We start from the raw sequence: 25,134 nt of genomic DNA, 5'->3' as shown, positions 1-25,134 counted from the left end.
CGAAAATGAGTTGAAGACATGCTGCAGCCTCGACAGTGTCATTAAGCCTGTCAGTCAGTTCCACGGAGAGTGGGGAAGGGGGAAAACGCCAGCGGCCATATTTGGTGTGGTGGGCAGCCCTGAACGAGACCCAGAGGAACCAAGAGTCCCTCCTGTGTTAGAGCTGGATCAGTCTGACAGCCGCATAATGAAGCTATATGATTATGGATTCTGCTTTGCATACCCATAACCCCCCCGCCCCCCAAATGCCAAACATCCAGACATAGAAATCATGCGTGTTTGAATGGTGTACAGTGAATAATAAGCATTATCACGTGAGAAATGATAGCTGAAACCCCATCATATATGTTTCCCACGCATTAACAAGCTGGCTGTGCACACACAGCTGCACATCCTCGGTCAGACAGACACACAACACATCGAGCAAGATAAGCCTCTGCGCGCAGTTGGAGGCTGCTGCGTGATTGGCCTCTGTGGAGCTACTGCTTCTCTCATCATTAACTCTTCAGAGGATCACACTGCTCTAATCACGCTAAGCCTCTCTGAATGGCGATGAAGTCAAAAACGTGCCTATGCACTTATTCACAGATGTCCTGCTTATTACGTCTGCAGCACACTCACGCATGTGCGTGATGGCCTCTTCATCTCTACAATCACAGCGACATGAGCAGCTGTGTGCAGCCTGTAAAAGCAGGTCTGATAGCAATCACAATGTGCACCAATTATGGACCAATTTGCAGGGAATTAAAAAATCTAAGAGTCACTTCTGCAGTTAATTGTGGAAACAATATGTTCCCTCTTTTTTTTTGTTTTTGCTACAACCCAGAGTTGAGATTTTCAGTTTAATTAAGTTGGTAAGAGATCTGAAACGTGTCACATCACTGATCAGCTGACAAATGTTTCTTTATCCCAGCCACCTCTGACTGATACCATGCACACTTTTCTGCTGTTTTTAACAGGTGGGTAGAACTTTTCTAATAAAAGGATAAGTAACATTTTTATCATTTGAGATGGTTGGCTTCTTTTTTCTTGATAACATTTATTTAGTAAAATGCAATTTCATATAAAAAAAATATTATTTTTCCCATAATTGGCACCCCCAAAAGGTTTCTATTAAATGACTTTCCTTTCAAAGCTGTCAATGTTGTGCCTGTTGCTTTTGCACCTCTTTCTGTCAAGTTTTTCTTTTATTCAACTTTCCATTAATGCCAGTTTCTTCAGCAATGCCAGTTTCTCCTTTTATTAATGCCAGTTTCTTCTTCTGAAGGCCTATTTGGCTTCTTCAAGCCTTTTTGCCTTGTCAAAGGACAACTGTAAAGTCAGCAGGTTTGCGTATAGGATTGTGTGGCCTATTCAACCAGCCTGAAAGACCATTTAAGGCAGTGGTCTCAAACTCCAGTCCTCAAGAGCTAGTGCCCTGAAACTCTTAGACAATTCTCTGCTTCAGCACACCTGGCTCCATTATTGGTTCATTAGCAGAGCTCTGCAGAGCTAAACTGCATGCTACAAAGGCAGTTTTGTCACTTAACCCAAGTGTGTAGGACAAGGGACACATCTAAAACTTGCAGGAGAAAGGCAGTTTGAGAGTGCTGCTCTCAAACCTTTTTGAGATTTTGAGAAATTAAAATGTCGGTTACACATTTGTTGTAAAACGTTACAGAAATGCATGACCAAATATACCACAGCATAGTAAATCCAAGATTTTCCCTTTTTCAACTGAATAGCTTTTTGATAAACTGGGGGCTTTGACAAAGATGTCAAAGGCTTTTCCACCAGCTCCCATAATGGGAAAAGAATAAACATAATCTATGTGTGTTCATTGCTAAAAGTCAGAAAATGGCTTCAAGAAAATAATTACTCACCCAAACCTATGCTTATGTATAGTAAAAAAAAATCTGAAACAAGTGGGAATGTAGCATGAAAAACTGGATGACAGAGGGGCGGGGCTGTGGGATATCTCCACCAATCACTGCAGGGTAAACCCTGGACAGATAACCAGACCGTCACAGGGCAACAGAGAGGCACACAGGACATCCATAAATGCAAACACACACACACCTAGTGGACAATTAAAGAGACCAACTAATTTACCATGCATGTCTTTAAACTGTGGGGAGGAACTCACACATGCATGGGGCTAAGATTTGAACCAAGGACCTTCTTGTTGCAACACAACAGAAACTGTCCCAGTTGTCCTAAGCTGCAAATTTTAACATATTTTTATAACTGTTAGGATTATTCCCCTTGGTAACACACAGTAACATATTAGCTAGTAAAACTGATATACAATTGCTAAATGGCATTCTTTCCCTTTATGGGACTTGTGTATATTTGTGTGCATGGTACCTCAAGAGAAAGACCCGAGTCTTGCCACAAGCCCTAAGCCACTGGGTACAAATAAATCTGCTGCCAAGTGCCTAAAACAGCAGCTAAAGTCCAAAATGAGAAGGGCTACAATGAAATGTATGAGTGCACTGTTTAGCTTTGGGCCCTGTACTAAATATTTTACAACACTGACTTCACTTGGTCTCGTTCTATGTTTCAGACAGCAAATTTAAGTTTTTTTTTTTCTGAGGCTGAAGTGTAGCCAGTCGGTCTTGACAGTTATTTAGAGAGCATAGTGTGTGCTGGAAGGTCAAGTATAGGCAGAACCCGCAGGCCTCCGTCCCCTCCTAAGATCGAGTGCTTTCATTTCACTCACTTGGGGCCTCGTATTTCTCTCCATTTTATTGCTTTCTCCTAGCGCTGTGCACAAAGAAACATTCCACCTCCTTCACACAGACACGGGGCGTCTATCCAAGAAAGACCGGGGAACGTCTGGATACTGTGCCACAAGGACAAGAATGCTGACACTGCTGTAATGCCGGACAAAAGCTGCAGATGAGAGGGAAGGAGGGGGTCAGAGCTGAGATGAAGTGAGAAAGGGAGAAAATCTCAGTGTACGGGAGCAGCTAGGAGGCCTGAGCTGAGCTACACCAAGGAGCTGTAATCTCCATTTTTGGCATGATGTCAGAGAGTCATGCAAAATACCATTTCTTCACGCTGCAAAAATGTAGTCTCCATCCTAAAGTGTGCATAAGCTATATATAATGCAAACACTGAATACTCAGTGCTATGATGACCTCTCCCTTCATGGGAGACTTCATGTTACCTTGTAATAGAAAAAAAAAAACAAAACTTTTCCAAAACACTCGCCGTACCATCTGAATTTCAGCTTATCTGTAAGGACAAGCTCTCCTGCACCTCACAGATGGTTGAGTGCCGATGGCTCATTTGATCCCTGTCTTTGACTTTGCTTTTTTATCTTGAGGCGTAAAGCACGGAAGGGTAGGGACATCGCTGCTTAATGTAACCTCTTTTAGAACAAGATGAAAGGAAAAACTGCAACAAGAGAACGTAAAAACACGTACTTCTTTCTTTCCTCCACTGTACGAGGTGTCCGGACACGCAGCCAACTTTTCACATATTGACTATTACATCTAAGAGGAATTATAAACGCATAACCCACTTTATCCATTAGATAATGTCTGGCTTACTTTTGCCTGAAGGGCAGGTGTAATTAATTTTACAACTGCTCCTTCTCAGTTGCGTGTAATTCAGAGTTAAGAAATAATTGAAAATGAAGGTAAGAAGCCAAAAGTTGTGAAGAGTGATGATGTTATGTAGGGGACACTGAAAGGGGAGCATCAGTGCTTCACACAATGTAAAAGAAATGATGGAAAAATCTGCTGCTCCTATTTGATTTCAGCAGACGATGATTTATAAGCCCATTTCTACCAGTGAGGAGGAGGAATTCAAGAGAAATGTTGTCTGACAGGCAATAGCTCGGCGAGAAATAAACTTGCATCTCATGCTCAAACATTTAGAAGCGATCTGTGGCAAGTTTGGATTGCCTGTAATTCATCACCGTTGTAAAGGAGGATTTGTGACAAGCTGAAATTCAAACATAAAAAAAAAATAAAAAATCTGTTTTTGATGCTTATAGAAGAAAAAGAAAGTCACCACCTTCACCCTCAGTAAATCTCAATCCTGGTTCCTGTGTTGCCTATTGGCAGCCGCACATCCATGATTCCACATACAATTGTTAGAATAGTTTTTTTCAGTTTTGTTGAGAAAACAAGCCACCTTAAAACAACATCAGCCAAATTCTGCAGTAAAATACTCCACATCATTCATAAACTGTGTTTGTTAAATGTTTTTCCTTGTGTGTCAGGACAGAGCATCATAGTTATCTGCTTTACAAACTGTGTGAAGGCTGTTATTTCTTACTGTCAAGACTGTGTTAAGGAAAATAAAGGTTAACATTTAGCTTTAATTTAAACTTGTCATTGCAGTGTCATAAATAATGTAAAGAATCAAGTGACTTTACATTGATAAAATAATTAGGAGTGGAGTCGAGATATTAGTGAATCCTAACTTCTCTACAATACCTCAAATCCTCAAACTTTTACCCGCTTGGAATGTCAGTAGTTATTCCAAAATACCAACAGCTTTGGATATCTATAAGAAGATATATCCCCATATGCACAAATCGATAATCATTTCCCTCTGGTGTACAAAACTAATTCAGGACCCTGATTGTTTCAGTAAGTTTGGTTGGACCACTGCCTGGTGGACGGGAGAACGATTGCTGGTCCTCATCACTTGCTCTGCCTGACCTCTGACCTCCAGCCCTAATCACCAATTAACATGCAGTCTTTTCTACATATTGATGCAAGACAAAGAGTACCATGTCAGAATGTAAACTAAACAGGTTAAAAAACAAACAAATACCCGGTCCAGAGGATATTATTTCAATGCAAATGTACACAAATCTGTTGGTGCAAGCTGGTATGCGAGTTGAGGGCAGCTGTGCGGGGAGATGCCTTGAACTGGCAGCCTTTCCCTTGTCACAACAATGTCTTTTTACTACAGAGCTGCTGACATGATTCATGAGCCAGTGGGGTTGATGTGGTTTTGTTTTGCCGGCCAGATGAAATCCCCTCAGCCCACTTAATATAGGTTTCTGTGTTTTGGCCTGCTTTTCATCTTACTGGTACTAAGGAGCCATTTCACACCACTGGGTTAGAAGTAAGGTCTTATTGTAGCTAAAAATCAAGCCTTTCTACAACCTTTGGACAGTATTACACAGTAGATATAATTTTAAAAAGCACAAACGCACGTTCACTAAACACAAGCAAGCATGTAATCTTTTCTTTTTCCCTTTTCCTTCCTTCATAACTACTTCCAGTGGACCTTCCCCTCTCCTTCTGCTCCCATTTTTCCCAACTACCTCTCTTTACTTCTCCTTCATTAAAATGGACTTCCTAAAGCCTCCATTCGTCTTGCTGACAGCTCAGCGATCGATCGGGCAAGCAAAAGGGATGCAGTTCCAGAGCTTTAAATGGCTCTGTGGCCAGTCTGATCAAGGGTTGGACTGGACTCAGCTTGGATGGGGGGAGGGGAGTGGGTGAGCAGGGAGTGACAGATTTAACCAGGAGGTCTGCCCCAAGTGTGGCTCCTGATATTATTTTATTTATTTTTTTTGCTCAGTGGTGACTAACACTTAGTCTGGCCCTCTAGCAGAGATCAGAATTTACATGAAAGTGACTCACCATCTCTGTAATACGGATTACGCTGATGAGATCAGATAACAAATTAATCAAGCAGACCTAACAAACACATTATCCTGCCTCTGTGGAACACTTGCAAGCTCTCCATGAGAACAACAGGAAAAAAACTATGTTATCCACAATAATTGGCACCTCTGATAAAGATTTAGTGGGAAAAAAAAAATGTAATAAATTAGTCCTTTGTTGCTTTAGCGTAACCTCACAATGAAAATGTTAGAAAAATTCCAACATTAAGACATTTTTGCAAAATTACTGGTGACAATTAATATTTTTAAGATCAGACTGTCAAGGACGATGATGGTAAAGATAGAAATCAAAATCCCCAAAGATCACCATTAAAGACCCAGAGAGAAGAGTCGTCTCGTTGATCTCCATAACAACCACTAAATGCCAACAAGAAATAAGACTCGTTGTTTGGGTGGTGCTTCACTCCATTGGAACTTTCAATGGGATTGTTTTTTTGGGCATATCAGACCTATCTGAGCTTTTCAGGAATAAACACTGAAAAGTTCAAAATGTTCAAATGATATCTCACAGTTAAGTACAGTAGAAAATCTGGGGAAGTTTCTCTTCCAAAGGCCAAGGAAACATTGTTGGAGTGCATGGAATAAAATAAAAAATAATAATACTAATAAAAAAAAAAGCTAGAACATTTAAATAGAAAAGAAAAATACCACAAAACTGAAAATCTAACTGAATACATTTTCTAAAATTTTCAGAATGTGCCACATCAATAAAATAATTTTAATGCTTTCAAACATCTTTCCCAATAACTGTAAAAGGCGGTGTGAAATATTGGTGAATGGCGGCTCGAGTACTTTGGGAGCTTCACATGTAATTCCCTTCAATCAAAGCTTGTGAAGCAACGTTCCACTGGCTGACTCCATCTCTTATCTCCCACCTATTATCTAGAGAAGATAGGTTGGCACATTCTGGCTTCAAACTTCTCTCCATTTGACATCAAATCTTTCTGCCAAGATTAATGATTGAACATTTGATTTTCGAAGTGATTAGAATTTCCCTGCGGTGCAATGAAAACCTCAAGGAAGCGCAAACCTTTGATGAACACAATCTAAATATGCCCCGGCCGACATTTCTAATCATATAGGACATCAAAACAGATCAGACAGGAAGGGAATCTCATGTAGACAGACCATGTGACTTATTTATCTAATCTAACCCAGGATGGTGCTATTCATTTGGGCAGCAAATGTGAAAAAGGCAGAATAGAGGTAATATTCGAGATAAATTATCTTATTTTCTAGGGATCTAGTAAATACAGCCCGCTGCACAGAAAAATTGGCTGGTTACCAGAATCTATTTTCAGCTTTATCAGCAGTAAATTGTGACTGAATGGTAAACTCGATGCGTCACAGTAAGTTTACCAGGGTCTGCTACAAACAACAGCTCTCTTCAGAGTTGAAGCTAGCCATTTTTAGTGGGACTTAGGTGTTGAAAATAACACTTTTTAAAACAAAACAATTTTTTATGACATATTTGTCCATTCAGGGCACAAGAGAGTGAAACTTAAATCAGACAACCACAAGGCTGAATATATTTACCTTCCTAAGTATTGTTCTGTATCGTATAGTCGTGAAGGATAGTCAGAAACTTCCAAAATCTATTTAAAGGAAAACTGATATCAAAGTTTGTCCCAAAGTTCTGATTGATGCATCTGTTGTAATATAAAGCATCACTAGAAGCTGCTTGTACCTCGACATCCATAATCAGACATCCAAGAGTCCAATAGATTGACTTTTTGGAGTCGATGTTTCGATCCAAGAAGTAAAAGCAAATAGCCATTCAAACATGGTTCGTGTCTGGTATAGATATACTAGGGGATATCTATACCAAAATGTTTTGGCATGGCCATTTGATCAAAATTAAAGTCAAAATAAAAAGTACTCAAAAGTACAAATAAAGAAAATGAAATTAAACGCAAAGTATAAATGGAGTGTGTGGGGGAGGTAAAATGGAAGATGAGATAACAAAGGAAGGGAAAGTGATGTGGAATAGTGGAGACACAGAACATCGGATGCTGCAGAAGAAGAGAGAGAGGGAGAGAGAGAGAAGAGCCAGCAGAAAGCAGTAGTCGATATAACGGCAGCCATTCATCTCTCTGACAGCCTTCCAAGTGCTCTGCTGGGGGAGACACAAAGCTGCGTCACCTTGGATGCAGCTAATGCACGCGTAGCATGCTTATATGCATACACGCACAGTGACAGAGGAAATGTTTGTTTGTCAACCTTGAATTTGGTGCGCATACGCACAAAGACAAGCAAGTGCATCATTAAACTGCAAGCTGCACAAGCCTAAATCTCAGCACTTAGAAAACAGCTATAGATTGTAAAGCCATTCTAAATTTCTCTTCGTGTTTTTACAACCCTACCTCCTCGTGAAAAAAAAAAAAAAAAACGTTCTCCATATGTGTTTGCACAGGCAAACGTTCCAAGACAAACATACGCATTAAACGGACATGACACATTCACATGACACTGGAATATGGGAACGCAGATGTGTGCTCAAAAGAAAAACACACTCACACACACACACACAAACCCTGTTTCCCAGTTCTGGTCATGGCCCATTGGCTGACGCCTGCCGTCCATCTCTCATGATTCATGGCTTAGCTGGCTGCTGTGGAGCAGTTCTGAACCACTGGGCCGAGGAAAGCCTGCGTGCCATTAAGGCGCAGCGGGCTGGACATGCTGGAGCTGCCGCACTAAAGCAAGCTCTGGCTCTTCAAACTAGCACCAGAAGAGGTGAGGAAGCATTCACAGATCATATTGGTTCTGTTGGAAAAGTAATAAAACACCTGAATGCCCTCACAAACTACCCAGCCTTATGAAGTCCACTCTAAGATAGATATGTGCTGCTTTTTATTTAGTGGGGCATCTATCTCTTCTTGCCCCACACCCCCGCTACCAGATATTTCAGCTAAATTAGCCCCTCTAATCATTCCAAAAGCCTCCTTTCTAATCACAAAATCAGTGGAGGCTAAAGAAGAGAGACATGGGTGCCAAGTAACACTCCAGCACACCCACCTCTGCCATCCTCAATCAGCGAAACCCCCAGGAGATTCGCCAGAGGCACACGTCCATACACTAATGACTCCTTAATGATCCCCGACTCGGCTGGAGTGCTGACAAACACTGACAAACCCTCACCCTGACAACTGAACACCCACATTTAGCTCCTGACCTCACCCCTTATTTAGAGGCTCATCTTTCAGCCATTGGCCTTATCACACCAGCTACATCCTCAAAGGATCCACGAAGCTAAGCCAAACATCCCCTACCTCGAATAAAATGTTTTCCTGTCAGAGTTTTGCGCCAATTTCCAAAATATTGACCCTTAAATGATACTAATTATTTATCTAAACTCAAATATTTCTCTAAGAACAAAGAAAGACGGTATAAAAGGAGTATTTGAATACAAATTTATCAGTGTTTTTTCCTACGCTTTGAACCATGCGGCTTTTCTGTGGATTTTTCTTCAACCACCAGAGGGCTCTCTAGCAGGAAGTGAATCATTGGAAATCAAAGAAGAAAATGCTAATTTTCATTTAGAACAAGCACATGCTAGCAGCAAGCACGATGGAGAAATTTCTTCAAACTCATATGATGCAGCTTTTAAGTTGAGGAGTATCGATCCGGTAGTAAATGACGGAAATAGAGCTGCTGCACGTAAACTCATCGTGAACAAGTCCATGGTTCGGAATTGGAGACGGAGGGCTGCGCCTCAATAAATCCAGCAGATTTATTAGGATGCTGCCCTCTGCTGCAGAAAACCGAGAGCAGCTGAGATACCAACTGCTTATATATGTACGTTTCCAGTTTTATTTTTATTTTTTTAAAACATTTGTAGGCGCGGCTTATAGCGAAGTGTGCTCTATAGTCCGGAAAGTACGGTACGTGGTTTACATTTTAATCTGTCTGTAGCATCTTAAAGATTAGTGAGATTAGTTTGAAGTCAGTTTGGCTAGTGCGAGTGAAAAACCAATCTCCTTATGTAAAAGGAAAAAAAAACAAATCACCTTTTCTATAATCCATTCAGCCTACCTGTTTCCTACTGAAAGTCTTTCTCTCTCTCGCTTTCTTGCAGTGTGAATGAGACACCGGCACGACTTAACATGCTGTCCCGAAAATACACTGCTATCAATTTCAAAATAAAGGGCAAAGTTTACTGAAATCTTACATCTCACATACAGTGGAAGAAAGCCAGTTAAGCTGAACAAAAGCAAAACTCCAGAGAGCATTTAAGCTTCTCTTTTCTCGGGTTTGAGGTTGGTGGGTGTCATTGCTAGAGAATCTTTTTAGAATCACACATGACATAATTACAGTGTGAACGTCTGCCAGTCCACCTTAGTTTCACCTAAAAATCTCACCCTAAATTAGGGGTAACCTCCTTCTATCTAACCCTACCATTATAACAAAAAGAAAGTCACAAGCAAAAAGGAAGGAGTAAGAGAACACCCAGAGGAAAGCCCTAGTTAAACAATCTTGTTTCACAATTACAGAGATTTTGTAAAAAATAGTTACTGGCAGATCCCTTGGATGAAGCCAGGTGTTCAAAGTGGGACAAAAACAAAAGCTTTTAAAGTCACACACCTACAAAGAAAAGCCGCCGCGTTTATGTTATAGCCGCAGTACACGTGACTGTGGAAAATCTGCAAAAGATATAGCCACAAGTCAGTGAGTCTAACGTACAACACTAACTTCATGCTAGCCCATGACCTCACTGGCTCGGCTTGCCAGAGGAGGATTGTGGATGACAGAGCGCTCTCTGTTTGAGCCTCTCTACCACTCCGCCTGCTTCTCTGTTTGCTTTTCTTTCTTTTTTTCTTCTTCTCAGCGCTTCATCTTCATAGTGTCCTAGATAGAGTTATAACAATCTATTAGTGTCACAAAGTCCACTGGCCATCTACAGAAAAACGCTCAACACTATGTTTGACTTTTTTGTACAGATGCACAAAGAAATTGTCCCAATTACCACGAGACAAATCAAGATCTGACAGAACAAGTGCTGTAGTGCTGTATAAGGAACAACTTATCTGATATCCTGCTCTATTTCTCGCTCTGATTCTTCACCGTAAACAGGCATTTTAGTTCGGACATGCAGCGTTTTTGTAGGTTGACAGTTACATTACTTGGCATTATTTGTACCATCAGTATCTCTTGGTGGATCTACAAAAGGAACGGGCAATGTAAGTATGCTGCAGGCCAGAGATTCTCAGATACAGAACAAAAACAGAGGCAATGCGGCCCCACCCAAATCTATGGCACTCTGATGCCCATGATATGGAATACTAAAAATATTCAGATAACCAACAAAAAATAAATATATATATATATATATATATATATATATATATATATATATATATATATATATATATATATATATATATTTAGGGCTTCAATTAGTCTCATTAAATGTTGGTTAATCTTCTAGTGGAGTACTAAAGTTTCATACATTAACCATATGATGCAGAATTTGTTCTGAAAAATTTTAATTGAGAGGAAAAAAGGAAGAAAATAAAACAAATGTGAGCTAATAGAAGGACTACAGAAAGAAATGCACAACATTCGTAAAGGTCAGAAAGTCATGAGGTTTAAGTTAAAATTCCTCTTCTGATCACGCTTTGATTTCAAAAGTTACAGTGGTACAAAAACAAGAAACTGTTGTAAGCAGCCATTTGCTTCTTGGCTGTGAACAAATCTAATAAAACACATTTATTGACTAATAGTTGTTCTGGACCTTTTGTATTATATAAAAGTCCCATTTGGACCTGATGAGGACCATCCTCCACCTCTTTATATTTAAACCAATGATCATGTGGCTACTTGACCTCAGTGACTTATCTGGCTTCCATTTAATGATGTCACCACATGCCCAGATGTTAGCAATTGAGTTGATAAGTGCAATACAATTCTAATCTGAAGCCTTAACGTCGGTGTTGAGTTATCGTTTTTTTTCTCTTTTTTATTGAAAATTGGAGGAAAAAATATAAATTAAGGGATATTTATACACAAAGACATGAACTGTATAATCTATAAAGAAAACTTGGTAACACTTTATTTGAAGGGGGTGAATAATACTGAAATGACACTGTCATAAACATGACATAACACCTGCCATGAACATGAATAAGCCTTCATGAATATTTATGACTGTTGTCATAAAGTGTCATTCGGTAAATTATGACACTTTTAATACAAAGTTGACATTATTCAAAATATCTTTGTTATGACAACTCGACATTAACCAAGAAATTATTACTGATATAAATTTGTTATAAAAGTATTACTGATTGCACTTTAAAATTAGGTAACTTTATGTTATTAAAGGTAAAGTTGTCATAAAGACATTTTGAATAATGTCAACTTTGTATTAAAAGTGTCATAATTTACCAAATGACACTTTATGACAACAGTCATAAATATTCATGAAGGCTTATTCATGTTCATGACATGTATTATGTCATGTTTATTAAAGTGTCATGACAGTCTTATTCACCCCCCTTCAAATAAAGTGTTACGAAAACTTATTTAAAGTTTTACATCATTAGCATCATACCAGGATGGGTCTACTAGGGAACTTTATCATATTAATCACTTTACTGTAAGATTTCCCCAAATACATCCAAAAACCGTTTAGTCATTTTTGAAAGCATTTTGAACGCAACGTTCTAATTCACAAAAGACTGGAATCGTTGCTTTTTTTTAAAATTTATACATAAAGAGTCCGTTGGACCTTCTCAAAGCTTGTCGACCGTAGACTACACATGGGAAATCCCATCAGAAACAACATCCTGTCCCAGGGCCCCTAGGAAGTGACCTCAGCTTCAGAGAGGCCAGATAAAACGTCCACATCAGAAACACAAAAACACCCGGCTGGCCGTAATGAGCTGCGCACCAGGCTCCAGTGTGTTCTGAAGGAGACCAGGTGGTGTGACACACATATGATTCTGATTAGGGGGCCTTGGGATGAACGAGAGGAGAGCCGGGGAGGAAAGTAGGGTGGGCAGTTAAGAGCCAATCACAAGGTTTTGTATATGATGCAACCATTTGTGGAGTTCATTGTCCTCAGCTGGGCCCAGGCATCATGCTGTTCTCACAAGAGAACAGTTTGCTTTGAAAATGAGTTTGTATGTGGATGGAGGTGGGACAGATGACTTATTGTTTCCCTCCAAGAGACAAAAGCCAAACATGAACTTTAGAGCTGAATCTTACTAATAAAATGATCTCCGTTATAGGTTTATGTCATTTTCATAGTATAGCAACTTATTTCAATATAGCTTAATTGATCTTATATGCATTTCTGTGATAAACCAATAAGAAGTTGTAAATAAACAAAGTGGGTGGGAAAAAATGGGAGGAAAGCAGCAAAGACGGTATTGCAGAGAGAAAGCTACAAGAAATCCCCTTCAAAGTTTGATACAACTTTAATCTGATGAGATCAAAATTAATCATATGTGGTGGAAAACTAAAACTCAAAACAAAATCTCACTAGTACTAAACATGGTGGTGGCAGCATCATGTTGCAAGGATCATTTTCTTTAGCAGAAACCCAAGAAGACCGCTTGAGATTAAAGTCGATGTTCACCTTCCCTAAACCTACAGCCAGAACTGTAATAAAACTGTGTAGATTAATGGTAAAAAAATATATATATATAAATATATCATTAAGAATCTGATTTGTAGCTAGACTCAAAACTGAACTTCAAAGACAGTTTAACAAAGCTTGAATTATTTTGCAAGGAAGAGCAGTCTCTTGATCTGCAAAGCAAGTAGAGACATACCCCCAAACACTTGCAGCGGAACCTGTTGTGAAAGGGAGTTCTACAAAGTATTGAGATAAAAAATAAATGCATGCCACAGTTTCAGATTTATTTACACAAAACAATGTATACATTTTTCTTTTGGGACACATGCACAGCATGCACTACTTTGCGTTTGCTTGTTACTTAACTACACAGTCACACTTGTGATCTTTGAAAGCAAGAGATGTCAAAGACACCTCTGTCCTCATTCCTCAATGGTCAGTTCCATCCTGGTGTATTGTGCTGCACTTGACTTGACTCCTTAAATGCCTCCCGATATGAAGTAACAAAAACAAGCAGGCCTGCCAGTCTGGGAGGAAGGATAAGGAAGGGGAAACAGGAGGCCATTCTTCTCTTTGTGTGACGGGAATTGTGTAGGAACAAGCACCTGTCACCCCACAACAATGACCACAAAGGTCGGGCAGAGAGACAGAGAGAAAGAGGGCAGCACAGGATGAAAAGTGGATCTGGCCGGCCAAATCGTTTCCTTCCTTCCAAATCAAATTATTTCCTGCAAATTACAATTTAAAAAATGTGAATGCTTGAAGGCCACGCAGTCAGGTATTCACCTGATTAACATCTGCATTAACAGTTAGCACCGATTATAGTAGAAGCTAAAGCTTCCCATTATCTGAGTCTGTTGCTCGAACTCTTATTTCTCATCCACCATCCCCTCTATGTATGCTCTGCACCAATTTCACACTAATTTTTTTTTTCCTGAAGTGACAAAGAGCAGCCGCATTTCTGTGTCCTTCATATTTCCCCTTCACGTGTCCTCCAAACCAGGAGAACAGAAGGATTTCCAGGCACAGCACAATCCTGCACTTTCAATGTGATAAGAGACTCAAGGAAAGAAAAAAAAAAGTCCACCTCAATTTATTATCCTCCGCAGTGACAGTCGGCTTGCTCTACCCATTTCAGGGTCACTCTAACTACTACTACTTACCTCTCTGTCCTTTAACTTCATGGCCAGTACCAGCTGGTTGCGATGGTTGGTTAATGCTTCACGATAGTTCCCCTTGGAGAAGAATGCAGAGCCCAGATTCCCATGAGCACGGCATTCCCCAGTTTGGTCACCTGAAGAGGTAGAACAAAAGACATGAAACACAAAAACCGACACCCTGACACGCACCTTGGCTATCTGCTGGACACAATTAGGAACCAAGTGGTGTTTATTTCATATCAGCCTTCTGTGTAATAAAACACGTGTATTGCCACTCGCATGCCACTGCACCCTTAAAAGGTAAAGTGGCCGTTCGGCGTTCTTCTCTGCAAGAACAGCTTCTCTGACAGCTGGTAGTGCTGATCTTAAAGCTCCGGAGGGTAAAAGGGGAAAGCCTTATTATTTCTGCCTGACAGCGAGGCCTCACAGTAAGGGCCAAAGTAAAGCTCAAGTCTCTGCGCTCCACCTGAGAACCTCTGCTTCTTATCTCCAGCTGCTCTGCCCACTCATGTGTCAAATGTGTGGGGGTGAGACGAGTGGAGCCAGTCACTGCTGCATGCTTCTTTTCTTTTTAACTTAGTTTTTTTTTTTCTCCATTCTGTAAAGTTTCCACAGCAAGTGGCCTTTTCTCTTTAAAAAATGTTTTAGATCACCTTAAACAAGAAAGACAAGAAAATGAGCCTCACTACAAGACTTACTCAAATTTATGCTATAATTCATTGAGATAAAAGAGAGAAGAGGCAGCAGCTAAGCTAGTGGTCTTTTTTCGCTTAAAGCTAATGTTAGCTTAAACATGTTAGCATATGAATGTGCTAACATTTTTAAAAAGTAGGATGAAGTCACTTGGTAATTTAATTGGTTTACAGTTAGCTTACAGGATTTTGCAGTGAACAGAAATGTTGTAATCTAAACAAAGGCTAAAAATGAATCACATTTATTACTGAGAAAGTCAACTAATAGACAAGAGCGACCTGAAATCACTGCAGTTACCCTGTTTATTCACCTAATCATCAGTAAAGCTGTGTCATGTTAGGCAGTGTCACATTAATGTTACATAAATGTAATCAATTCTCAATATTAGAGATTGCTCAAGAAATTGAGTGGTTATCGGAATCGAGACGTTTTCAGGTCTACTGGTTCTGACCGCGACTGGTCAGTCTTCTTCACACAGTAACCAAAACGGAGACGTCTTGTCAGAATGTGTCAAAATAATAATAATAAAAAGAGATGTAGAAAGTCATGTTTGATGAGTGCCTGTGCTTCATTCAAGCTGCGCGACAGCTAGAGACAACAAGACGTTTAGTACATAACTGGAAGTTTGAATGTAGAACAGAAAAGCAGCAATTTTTAAGCTTTCAATCTCTGTTGGAATGCGACATGATTTGGAAATGTTGACAGCTTTTTTTTTTTTAAACTCAAAGAAGAGAATTTGGAGTTGGCAAAAAAAAAAAAAAAATTCCTACTCAAAGTTTTATAAAAACCGAAGCCTGGATATTCACCGCAAGTTTTTAAACAATAGCAAAGTAGTTATTGGCTAGAATAAAAAGGTATTCATCTAAACATACAAGCTGTACAACTTTACTCATTAAATACTGTTGTCACTCTCAAAGACAAAAAAATGATACAAAGACACTGCATAAAAGTAAGCTAAAAAAATTGCATTGTACCCAGAAATAGTACCAGAATAACAACTGGGACTGTAATAGCTTGCTACTTCTACAAATTATCTCTGAAAACAGATTTGACAGAGAATATATCTGTGAAAATTAGTTTGTATAACATTTCATTTCATTTAAAAGGGCACAGTCATATATCAGTACCAATGGATGACATCCAAGAAAAAAATGTCCTGCTTGTTGGCACACATTAAACTTTACAGAAGAACAACAAAAAGAGACTAATGCATATTGAAAGTTCACTCATTTGTCAGATCAGATCAAAATAAATTTGGGTTCACTTTGCCAGGTAGTTTCCTTGCCAAGATCCTTCATGATTGCAAAACAATGACAGAAAAGACTGGAGGTAGGACTTTAATACATATCTGGATATTTACAAGGCAGATGCACTTATAAATATATACATATATCTAAATATACATATCCCCCCTTGATTATAAAACTTCATATTAACTACCCAATGAGTTTTTCGAATAATTTCCAAACAGTTTCGAGTGAAGAACAAAGTGAGAGCTCTGACATTGCCAGGTTTGCTGAACGACTTCCTACACCTTGGGGGTGTTTTAAAGAGAAACACAACCCTTCCAGCAGAAAGCAAAATTTCTTTTGAAGAATGACAGAACATCTCTGAGGAAATGTATGCGGCACTGATTTCCTCACTGCTGAGGAACACTAAGTCAGTAATAAAACATGCAGATGAAACTATGAAGAATGAGCATTCGAATCTTAATAATGGAAGATGGCGGTGACATTTTGAGTTCATATTATGCAAAGTGTCATTTTGATGTATTCATCAAAACATATCACTTGATTGTTGGAGGGGGGGGAAAGGGAAGCAATTACAAGGACGTGCAGTAACTGCGAGTTTTTTAAGACTTCAGTGTAAACACCAGCGATGACATTTACAAAAATTGTTGCCACTAGAGGCAAAATATTCTTATCTGACATGCATCAAGAAATCTGCTGTTGACCAAAACAGTACAACTTCTAAAAATCATATTTTATTTCAGTCAGTAAATGCAATCTATACCTCTGTCTCAAAAGTTGGTTGACTTTTATACTTTGTAGCTGTTCAGTGTTTTGTCATTATTACTAATATTACTATTCTTTTAATATTTTTTCCATTTAAACATTCGTGTCATTCCTGCGAATTTCAAAACGTAGCCAACGGAAATAAGTGACAGCCCATTCCCAGCTGACATACCTAAGGTCTTGGCCACCTCCAAGTCCTGCTGCATGTATCCGAGGCTCTTCTCTGTGTTGCCCAGGGACCAGTGGGCGCTGCTGAGGGCGGAGAAGACGGAGCCGCGTAGCTTGAGGCTGCACGTTCCTATCTTCAAAGCGGCTTCCAGCACCACCACGGAGGCCGTGTGGTGCCCCGCTGTCAGTAGCTCCTGGCCAATCACAGACACCACCACAAAGGGACTTTTGTCCAGCTTCATCTTTTGCAGCTGCTGATAAGTGGGCTCCAGAGAATCTGTGCAGAGCAAAAAAAACGTGTTAGGCACAGACTATGATGGGTGCCAAAGCAGAAAAAAAAACAAAACATTCTGCTGCCATGCTGAGTAACAATAACATGAGGTAGATTATGAGAAATGAGTTGCAGATTTGTAAATTCTGTATAAAGGTGGGATTTATCTCCCCTCTGACTTTACTTTCTTTAAATAACAGCTTTTCCCAGGGTCCATAATCACAGCCTGTTGCTCAGACGACTGTCCTTGACAATTTAACAATAAGTCAGTGCACTGTATGATCTTTTTTTTTTATTATTCTTACTCTTTGACTTGGTTAATCTAAAGCAATTTTCACTGCATGAAATGACAAATGTTTAGACAATTGCTAGCGATCGTTTTCACAAACCACATAACAAGATTGCGCCAATATTTCTGCCTTTTTTCCAGGTAAAAGGACAGTTTGAGAAAGCTACAGCAGGTTATTCACTTTGAAATGACAGGATGACGGGGAAACAAAAGCAGCTCATGCCAGTATGTAGTGGAGATGTAATGGAGAAACAAAGACCAAAGGAGATGTACAAGGTGACCTCTGAAGAGGCTGAAAACTCAAACAATGACATAAATCAATGGTGGACCACATGGGATTGGGGATCTAGAGCCTTTTCAGATTATAAAGCCCTGTGGCAGACAGCAACATCGAACGTCCTGACCTGACCAAGTGGATGTAGGTCTTTGTGTCTAATGTGCTCCTTTGTGTGTGTATTTCTATATGCATACCAAAAATATTTACACTCCCTAAACCTTTCAACATTTTGCTACATAACCACAAGCAGCGTGTTATATTGGAACACAAAGTAGAACATCACCTTAAAGTGGAATAAAACTAAAGACATTGTTTTATAAATGTGTCACGAATAAAAATAAAAGCGTTTTATGCATTTGGTACTCGGTCCCCTTTACTCTGATACCTGAAAACACATACAGTGACAACAGTAGATTTTCAAAGTATTTGAGTGTAATTTATTCTCAGTATAAATCCAGCTGTCTTATATGTTTGTTAGAAAACATTAGAGAATAGACAGCATTATGAAGACCGAGGAACACAGCAGGCAGAAGGGGGAGAAAGTTGTGGAGAAGGATAAGGCAAGATTTGCTTTTAAAACCAAAAACAAGAGTCTAAAGACACACAGTGAGAGCTACAATGAAATGTGGTAAAATGTTAGAGTGGACCACTAAAAGCCTAAACATAAACCAAATTGTGGATCTGTGGAAAAGACTAGATAACTCATGAGCACAAATGCTTTCACTCCAATCTGACAGTGACTCCGTACTTTTTCAGTGAACAGCAGAGAAGCGTTTTTCAGTCACCAGATGTGCAAAAGCTGGAAGCTGGTAGAAGCTCTCGCAGTAGTAACTGTGGCAAAAGGTGGTTCTATAAGTAATTTCTCAGGAAAGCTCAAATCCACACCACACTTGAAAAAGTGTGTAAAAATATATGGTTCAGTTGCTTCCAACTAGATCAAAGCGTTGCACACTTCAGATAATCTCTATCTATGCGATGTCTGATTTACTTTTCATCATCAGATCAAAGTTTAAGGAATTTACTTGCAAACATTTAAACACAGCAACATCTGAACAAATAGAGTATATCTTACACCCTCACAAAAATGCTTATACATTGTTGTACACACACATACACACAAGCTTACTCAATATGAGCTGCATCCCCGTAAAAGCACACAAAAGCATAACTGATGATGCTCTTTCAACAGCTCTTGAAAGAGCATCTCCTCTGTTCCGGCACTTGGCAGAACGTCGTGGTTACGGAGACAGTGCATGCATATTATATCCATTCACACCTTGTAATTGCCTTCAGAGTGACACTGAGAGCTGAGTCATAAATCAAACGATGGAAAAAAAAAAAAGCTTTTTTAAAAAGGTGTCATAGCTGTTGTGTTCATAAACAGGTCGTTGTGACAACACTGGAGAGCACTGTTCCCTACACACAACACCGGCACAGAAATAGATGGAGGATCTGGATTCAACCAGACACACAAGATCTGAGATGTCATTGGGATGCACACAAGGTAATTCTGAAAAAAAAAAAAATTCTCCTGATTTGCTTTTCAAAATACCTTGTCAATCTTATGCTTCTAACTAGTGATTCTTCTTTCTATAGTTACGGTTCATGGTCATTAGTTTATTTCCTTGTACTATTTCTTATAGCCTGTCCCAGCTGCTGGCAGGTCAGATGTTGAACACACCTCTTTTTTTGGCATAAATATGATCTAATCGCAAAGGTCCTTACATCTTAAAAAGATGAGAATGCATAAAGGGCAAAAATAGTGCATTAACAACTGCAAAAATAATCAGTAGTAGTTAATTAGCTGGTCAGCACAGAGGAACTCTGACAATCTAAACAGCAAGCAGTAAAATCTCTGTTTCTGATTTATTTATTTATTTTTATTAAAGCTGTCAAGCTAGTATTTCCTTATGTCTGATTTTGTCTTGTTAACTCTTCCTTTTTGTGTTTATATTACTGTGGAAAACATAATGGAAATATGAGGTAAATATCATGGTACGTACCCCGCCTCTCGCCCGGAACGTTAGCTGGAGATAGGCACCAGCAACCCTCCCGACCCCACTAAGGGACAAGGGTGCAAAGAAAATGGATGGATGGATATCATGGTATGTATGATATTGACATATGATACCGATAAAGATAACAAATTGCATCAATATGCATTAATGCATTAATAACGAGGCAGCAAAGGAGAAAGGCAGATGAGGTTTGTACTGTCCACCGTTTGATGGGTGCAAAGAAGAAAATTCTCATCAGATGTCTCCATGAGATGCTGTACTTTTCGCTGCAACATTTTCAATGAAACTCAAAACTATGCCGTAATAAGACTGTATTAAGAATGAATTAAAGTATTTCTCATTCTTTCTCTCTGGACATATTCAGCCATCAGGCTCCAACTGTTGAGTTCCTCCTTCACATCAAGACGTTGTCTTGTTTGATATCAAATATTTAAATCAAGTGCGTCAGTTTTTCCTGTCTCATTAACTCATTTACCATTTTGCCAACGTGATCTTAAATGTGAGTGTTCAACTCTTTTCCAATCAAATACATCTTTATATTCATCTATATGTCCAATGATTAGAAAATACCAAATGAAAAAATGCGTCGCTTCGATTTAATGCTAGTTATTTTGCAAAAGTAAATCATGTCTGCAAATATGAAGTCACTGCAATGACTCCTCTTCAGTTAGATAATCATATTGATGAACAGTGAGTGACTGTGTGTGTTTTCTGCTGCATCGGGTATTTAAGATTCTTAGATAAGCATTTTGTGTTTTTTCTTTAGATTTAAATGTTAGTGATTCCTCCAATGATTTGTGTTTAATGTCAAAGTAATGCTTCACATTGTCAGGTTTGACATCCGTTTCAGATAAAAAATTAAAAAAAAGCTCAGTGTTGTAATATGTTTGATGGACTTTTAAGACTAATTCTTCTTTTTTTTAAGGGTTGACTGATCTCAACAAACCAATAGGAAGCATGTGGACTCCTTCAGCACTACTGCAAATAGCAATGCTAAAAAACAAAACAAAAAAAGTCACAAACTGGGTAAATGCAAGAAAATATAACAGCTCTAAACAGACAAAAAACATTCCTGATCAAAGTAGGACTTAATTTGAGTCCATTTTGGATTACAGTCCACTTGGGAACCTTGAAATAGGAATCAAGAATAAAACATCCATAACATTAAATACTTAGAAATTATATGTCCCTGTTTTTTTAATAGACAACTGACTGTGTCCTCAAGGCACACATTGCTTTCTTTAAGTAACATTTTTAGTGTTTGTCGTTCTCTAATGTAGTTTTTCAGTTGTCTGGTTTGGTAGATGTAATCAAATTAAAAGTGTTTTCACTAAACTATGTGATATAAAGATGCACTGCAATCATATTTAATCTGACAACATGGCAACATAACACAGCTACAATGTAAATACACAAAGGAAAATATTACTTACTATTACACAGATTACATAGTAATATGAAGGACTTGTACATAAGATGATACCTGAAAAAATATTAAGTTTTTGTTTTTTAAGTTACCTTTTTATCACCTATCAGTGTAACAAGTGGGAAACCTGCATGTAAAAATTCATCAACTGATTAAAACATCCCATTCTTTACTTTTGCTGTTGCCCAACATTTTCTATAATGCTGTTTACTGCCAGATGAACAACTGAATCTGGGTATGAATTTCCTCCCTTTAAGGAGAGAAAGCAGAACACGCCTACCTTTCACTTCTACAGGGACTTTGGCTGTGTAACACAGATTATCCTCCCTGTTTGCCGGCGTAATATTGATTATCGCCGCCATGTGCCAACAGCCCCTCTGAGAGGATCATTGTTTTTAATCCTTTGACCTAGCTACCTCTCCTTAACACACCTTGGATTAGGTCTTCCCATGGCTGCCTGGCACTCGGGGAAGTAGGGTAAACAATTAGGGGATTAAGTGGCTTGGCCTAAATATTGCTCTTCCCCTACAGAGAACACCCATTCTAGTCCACAATGGACTGGTCTGGGCTCAGACCCAAATTTGGTTTGTTTTTGTTTTGGTTCCAATTGAAACCTGAAAAGCTAAGATGGGCGCTTCATTCTCCGCTCTCTAAGCCATTTTTTCCCTCTTTGAATCTGCACCCAAATTTTCAGAGAACTCTTGCATTCAATTTCTCATTGATCGAATCTCACAAAACCTTTTTTCTTAGTTTACATAAAATCAGATCATATTTATTCAGAGGTCAGTTTCATGACAGTTTGGCAAAAAGATGAGGGTGATGAAAAATTAAAACATGAAGTAAACAAGTAAAACAAGTACGTAGAATATAATCAAAATGTTAACTTATAGTAGGAAATTTGTTAAAAAAGCAAGGCTTTACATTTGTTTAAATATACAAAGGAAAAAAATGGACATGCTTTCCAGGAATGGTCATTGCAAACTCTGAGGAATCTAAGATCTTTTGGACCAATACAAAGGTATTTTTAACACAGAAATGTATATTAAAGGCTGTATATTCTGTGTCTTTATCACAGAACATGCATTATGTGAGCCACAACTGAACTTAATTTCCATTTTTATTTAGACCTGTACAGAGAGAACATTGTGGAAATTATTAGTTCTGATGGATTTTATCAATAATGACAAAGTAAAACACCAATCAGATCCACTGCATGTGAAATTGGCAGTCGGTTTGAATATATCCCCTGGATTATCAGAGGAAGAGAGGTCGGATCGGCTCCACAGTGATAGCATCCCACTCAGTGACAAACAACAGGTAATGAGGCCCAGCAACATCATCAGTCCCATAGTCACAACCTCGGTTTCGCTGCAGTGCTAAAGATCCACTCAGCTATAGGAAAAAGAGCTTACACGAGGCCAGGCGAACACAATGGCATTAATGTTAGATGCTCATTTAGATAACAGGCTATCTGTGTGTGCGATCAGGTTGAGTGACAATAAGATATGCTGAAGCGGCAGGCATCATGCCTCTGAGCCTGAAGGTAAGTACTCGACACAAACAGTCGGTAACAAAGAAAAAAAAAAGATAGACAGATGGAAAGACGGCCCGCTTGCTGCACAGCTGAAAAAAAGAAATGACAGATAAAGTCACCCCCAAAAAACGTATTGACTGACAGAACAAGGATTTTATCTGTGAGGAAAGTCATTTAGAAGGCGGTAGGACAAAATACGTGAAGCAACGAAGAGAGTGAAATGTACATGAATATCTACTGAAACAGGCATGCTGAAGAGAAATGTGGGTTGAGAGTCAACAGATCTCACCTCGTAGCGGTGACTTCATGGCGGCTTCCACCATCCCCACAAGCAGCTGAAGGCTCTTGGGGTCCTGGGCCAGCCCAGAGGCGAAGGCGGCCAGTGCGTCCGCATGGCGACCAAGGTACTGAAGGGCAACACCCTGTCGGAAGTATGCCTGGAAAAACAAACGACAGAGGGGAGCGGAAAGAGTTATCAGGGATCCGGTCGTTTACCACAGCATGGGGCTTTAATCAAACACATTACCAGACACACTCATTTCACGCCATTTGCATTTCTTCCACATGAGCGGTTTCCCCCAAACATGGCACCTCTTTGCTTTGTACCCCCATTATAGAATGATCAGCGGGGTTTTTTGTGCTTGTTAATTGGATTATAAGTTTTACATAAATGCACGTGTTACACTCTGGATGGCTGCCTCCTCAGGAGCAACTTGTTTGGCTCTTTTTTTATTTCCTCTTTCTCCGTTTTCTGCTGGAGTTAAAGCCACAGTAGAGCGCTGGGAATTCTGTTTGGGTGTGTTTGTGATAAGTACAGAGAAAATAAGCAAAAGCATTCATACAGTTTCAATTTGAAGAAAATATATTTTTCTAAATTTACAATCAAACTACAAAATGTTTTATTTGGGACAGACCAATGAAATACGATGTGAAGTTGGGATTCATGGTTTTCTTTCTTCCCTCCTTTTTTAAAAAAATGAAACTTAAAATATGTGGTTGCATGCAGTAAGCCAAGTGAGTCAATACTTTGTAGGACTTTAACTGGGATTCCAGCTACGGGGTGCAGGTGTTTTTGGATGTGTCTCTACCAAATCTGGACTTTGACTAGGCCCCTCTAACACCTGAAACTGATCAAAATCATTTCACTGTGGCTCAGCCAGTAGCTTCAGGATTCTCTTCCACCCACCTTGCTATCAGCTCTCGCTACCTTTCCTGTTGCTGCAGAAGAAAAGCATCCCCACCGCATGCTGCTGCCACCAACACGGTGTGCACATTCAGGGAGCTGTGAAGTGTTATTTTCCACCACATGACGTTTCAAATGTTTGCCAAACTATTCACGTTTTTTTCTCATTAGACCCAAGCAACCTCTTCCACATGTTTACTGAATCATCCCACGTGGCCCGAGGCAAAAACAACAAATTAGACTTCTTATGTATTTCTTCCAACCATAAATTTGTTTGTGCCACTATTCCATAAAAGCCAGATTTCTTGAAAAACTATGCGCCACTGGCAGAGCAGTGGTGGACTTCGGCAGGTCCTATTTAAAAATTGTGTGATTTCTAAAAGCTGTATGTTGCAATGAATTTTATTTTGGGTATCAGAGTAAAGAAAATGCATGCCACAGTTCAGCTTTTTCTTTTATTTGGAAACTAAATGAAAACCATGTCTCCCTTCACGCCACATATATGGACTACCTCGTATTTATCCACATATAATTCAAAGACTTTCTATAGCTCCAGACACAACATCCATTTGTACACAATTGAGTGTGACAGGGTGTAGTTGTAAAAGTCAAACATCTGGCAGCAGAAACAGAATGGTCCTTCAAAAAGGCAAACATTCGACAGATTTGTCATTCAATCATTTATTTATAAAGCTGAGAAACACACATAAACTTGTCACAAACTGCATGCAGCTTGTGTCAGATTATTTCTTTCCATAAGAGAATAAAGTGTTTTGGAACATTTAGCAGAGAGAAACCTAAAACAGATGCCGTCTCTGAGATCTAAAGCCCCCATCAATAAGTCTCTTTTTTATGTCTGTTTGGACTCCCGAGAGAAAAA

General features: G+C 39.2%; 1 protein-coding gene across 4 annotated transcripts in view; it reads right to left on the bottom strand.

Moving 5' to 3' along the window:
* The window catches only part of LOC103470552 (tetratricopeptide repeat protein 28), a 229,100-nt gene that overhangs the window by 69,043 nt on the left and 134,923 nt on the right, over positions 1-25,134 (bottom strand). For all 4 annotated transcript variants that reach the window (XM_008419085.3, XM_008419086.3, XM_008419087.3 and 1 more), the window contains 3 exons: positions 23,361-23,508; positions 17,261-17,533; positions 14,384-14,514 (listed from right to left, as the gene is read on the bottom strand). In XM_008419085.3, coding sequence (XP_008417307.1) covers positions 14,384-14,514; positions 17,261-17,533; positions 23,361-23,508 — 552 coding nt within the window. The remainder of the gene's footprint in view (positions 1-14,383; positions 14,515-17,260; positions 17,534-23,360; positions 23,509-25,134) is intronic.

The sequence above is a fragment of the Poecilia reticulata genome, chromosome 9, assembly GCF_904066995.2.
Source record: "Poecilia reticulata chromosome 9, P_reticulata-male-v2, whole genome shotgun sequence".
In the NCBI taxonomy this organism is placed as follows: Eukaryota; Metazoa; Chordata; class Actinopteri; order Cyprinodontiformes; family Poeciliidae; genus Poecilia; species Poecilia reticulata.
The sequence above is the reverse complement of the archived record's forward strand: the minus strand, read 5'-3'. Positions and strand labels throughout refer to the sequence as shown.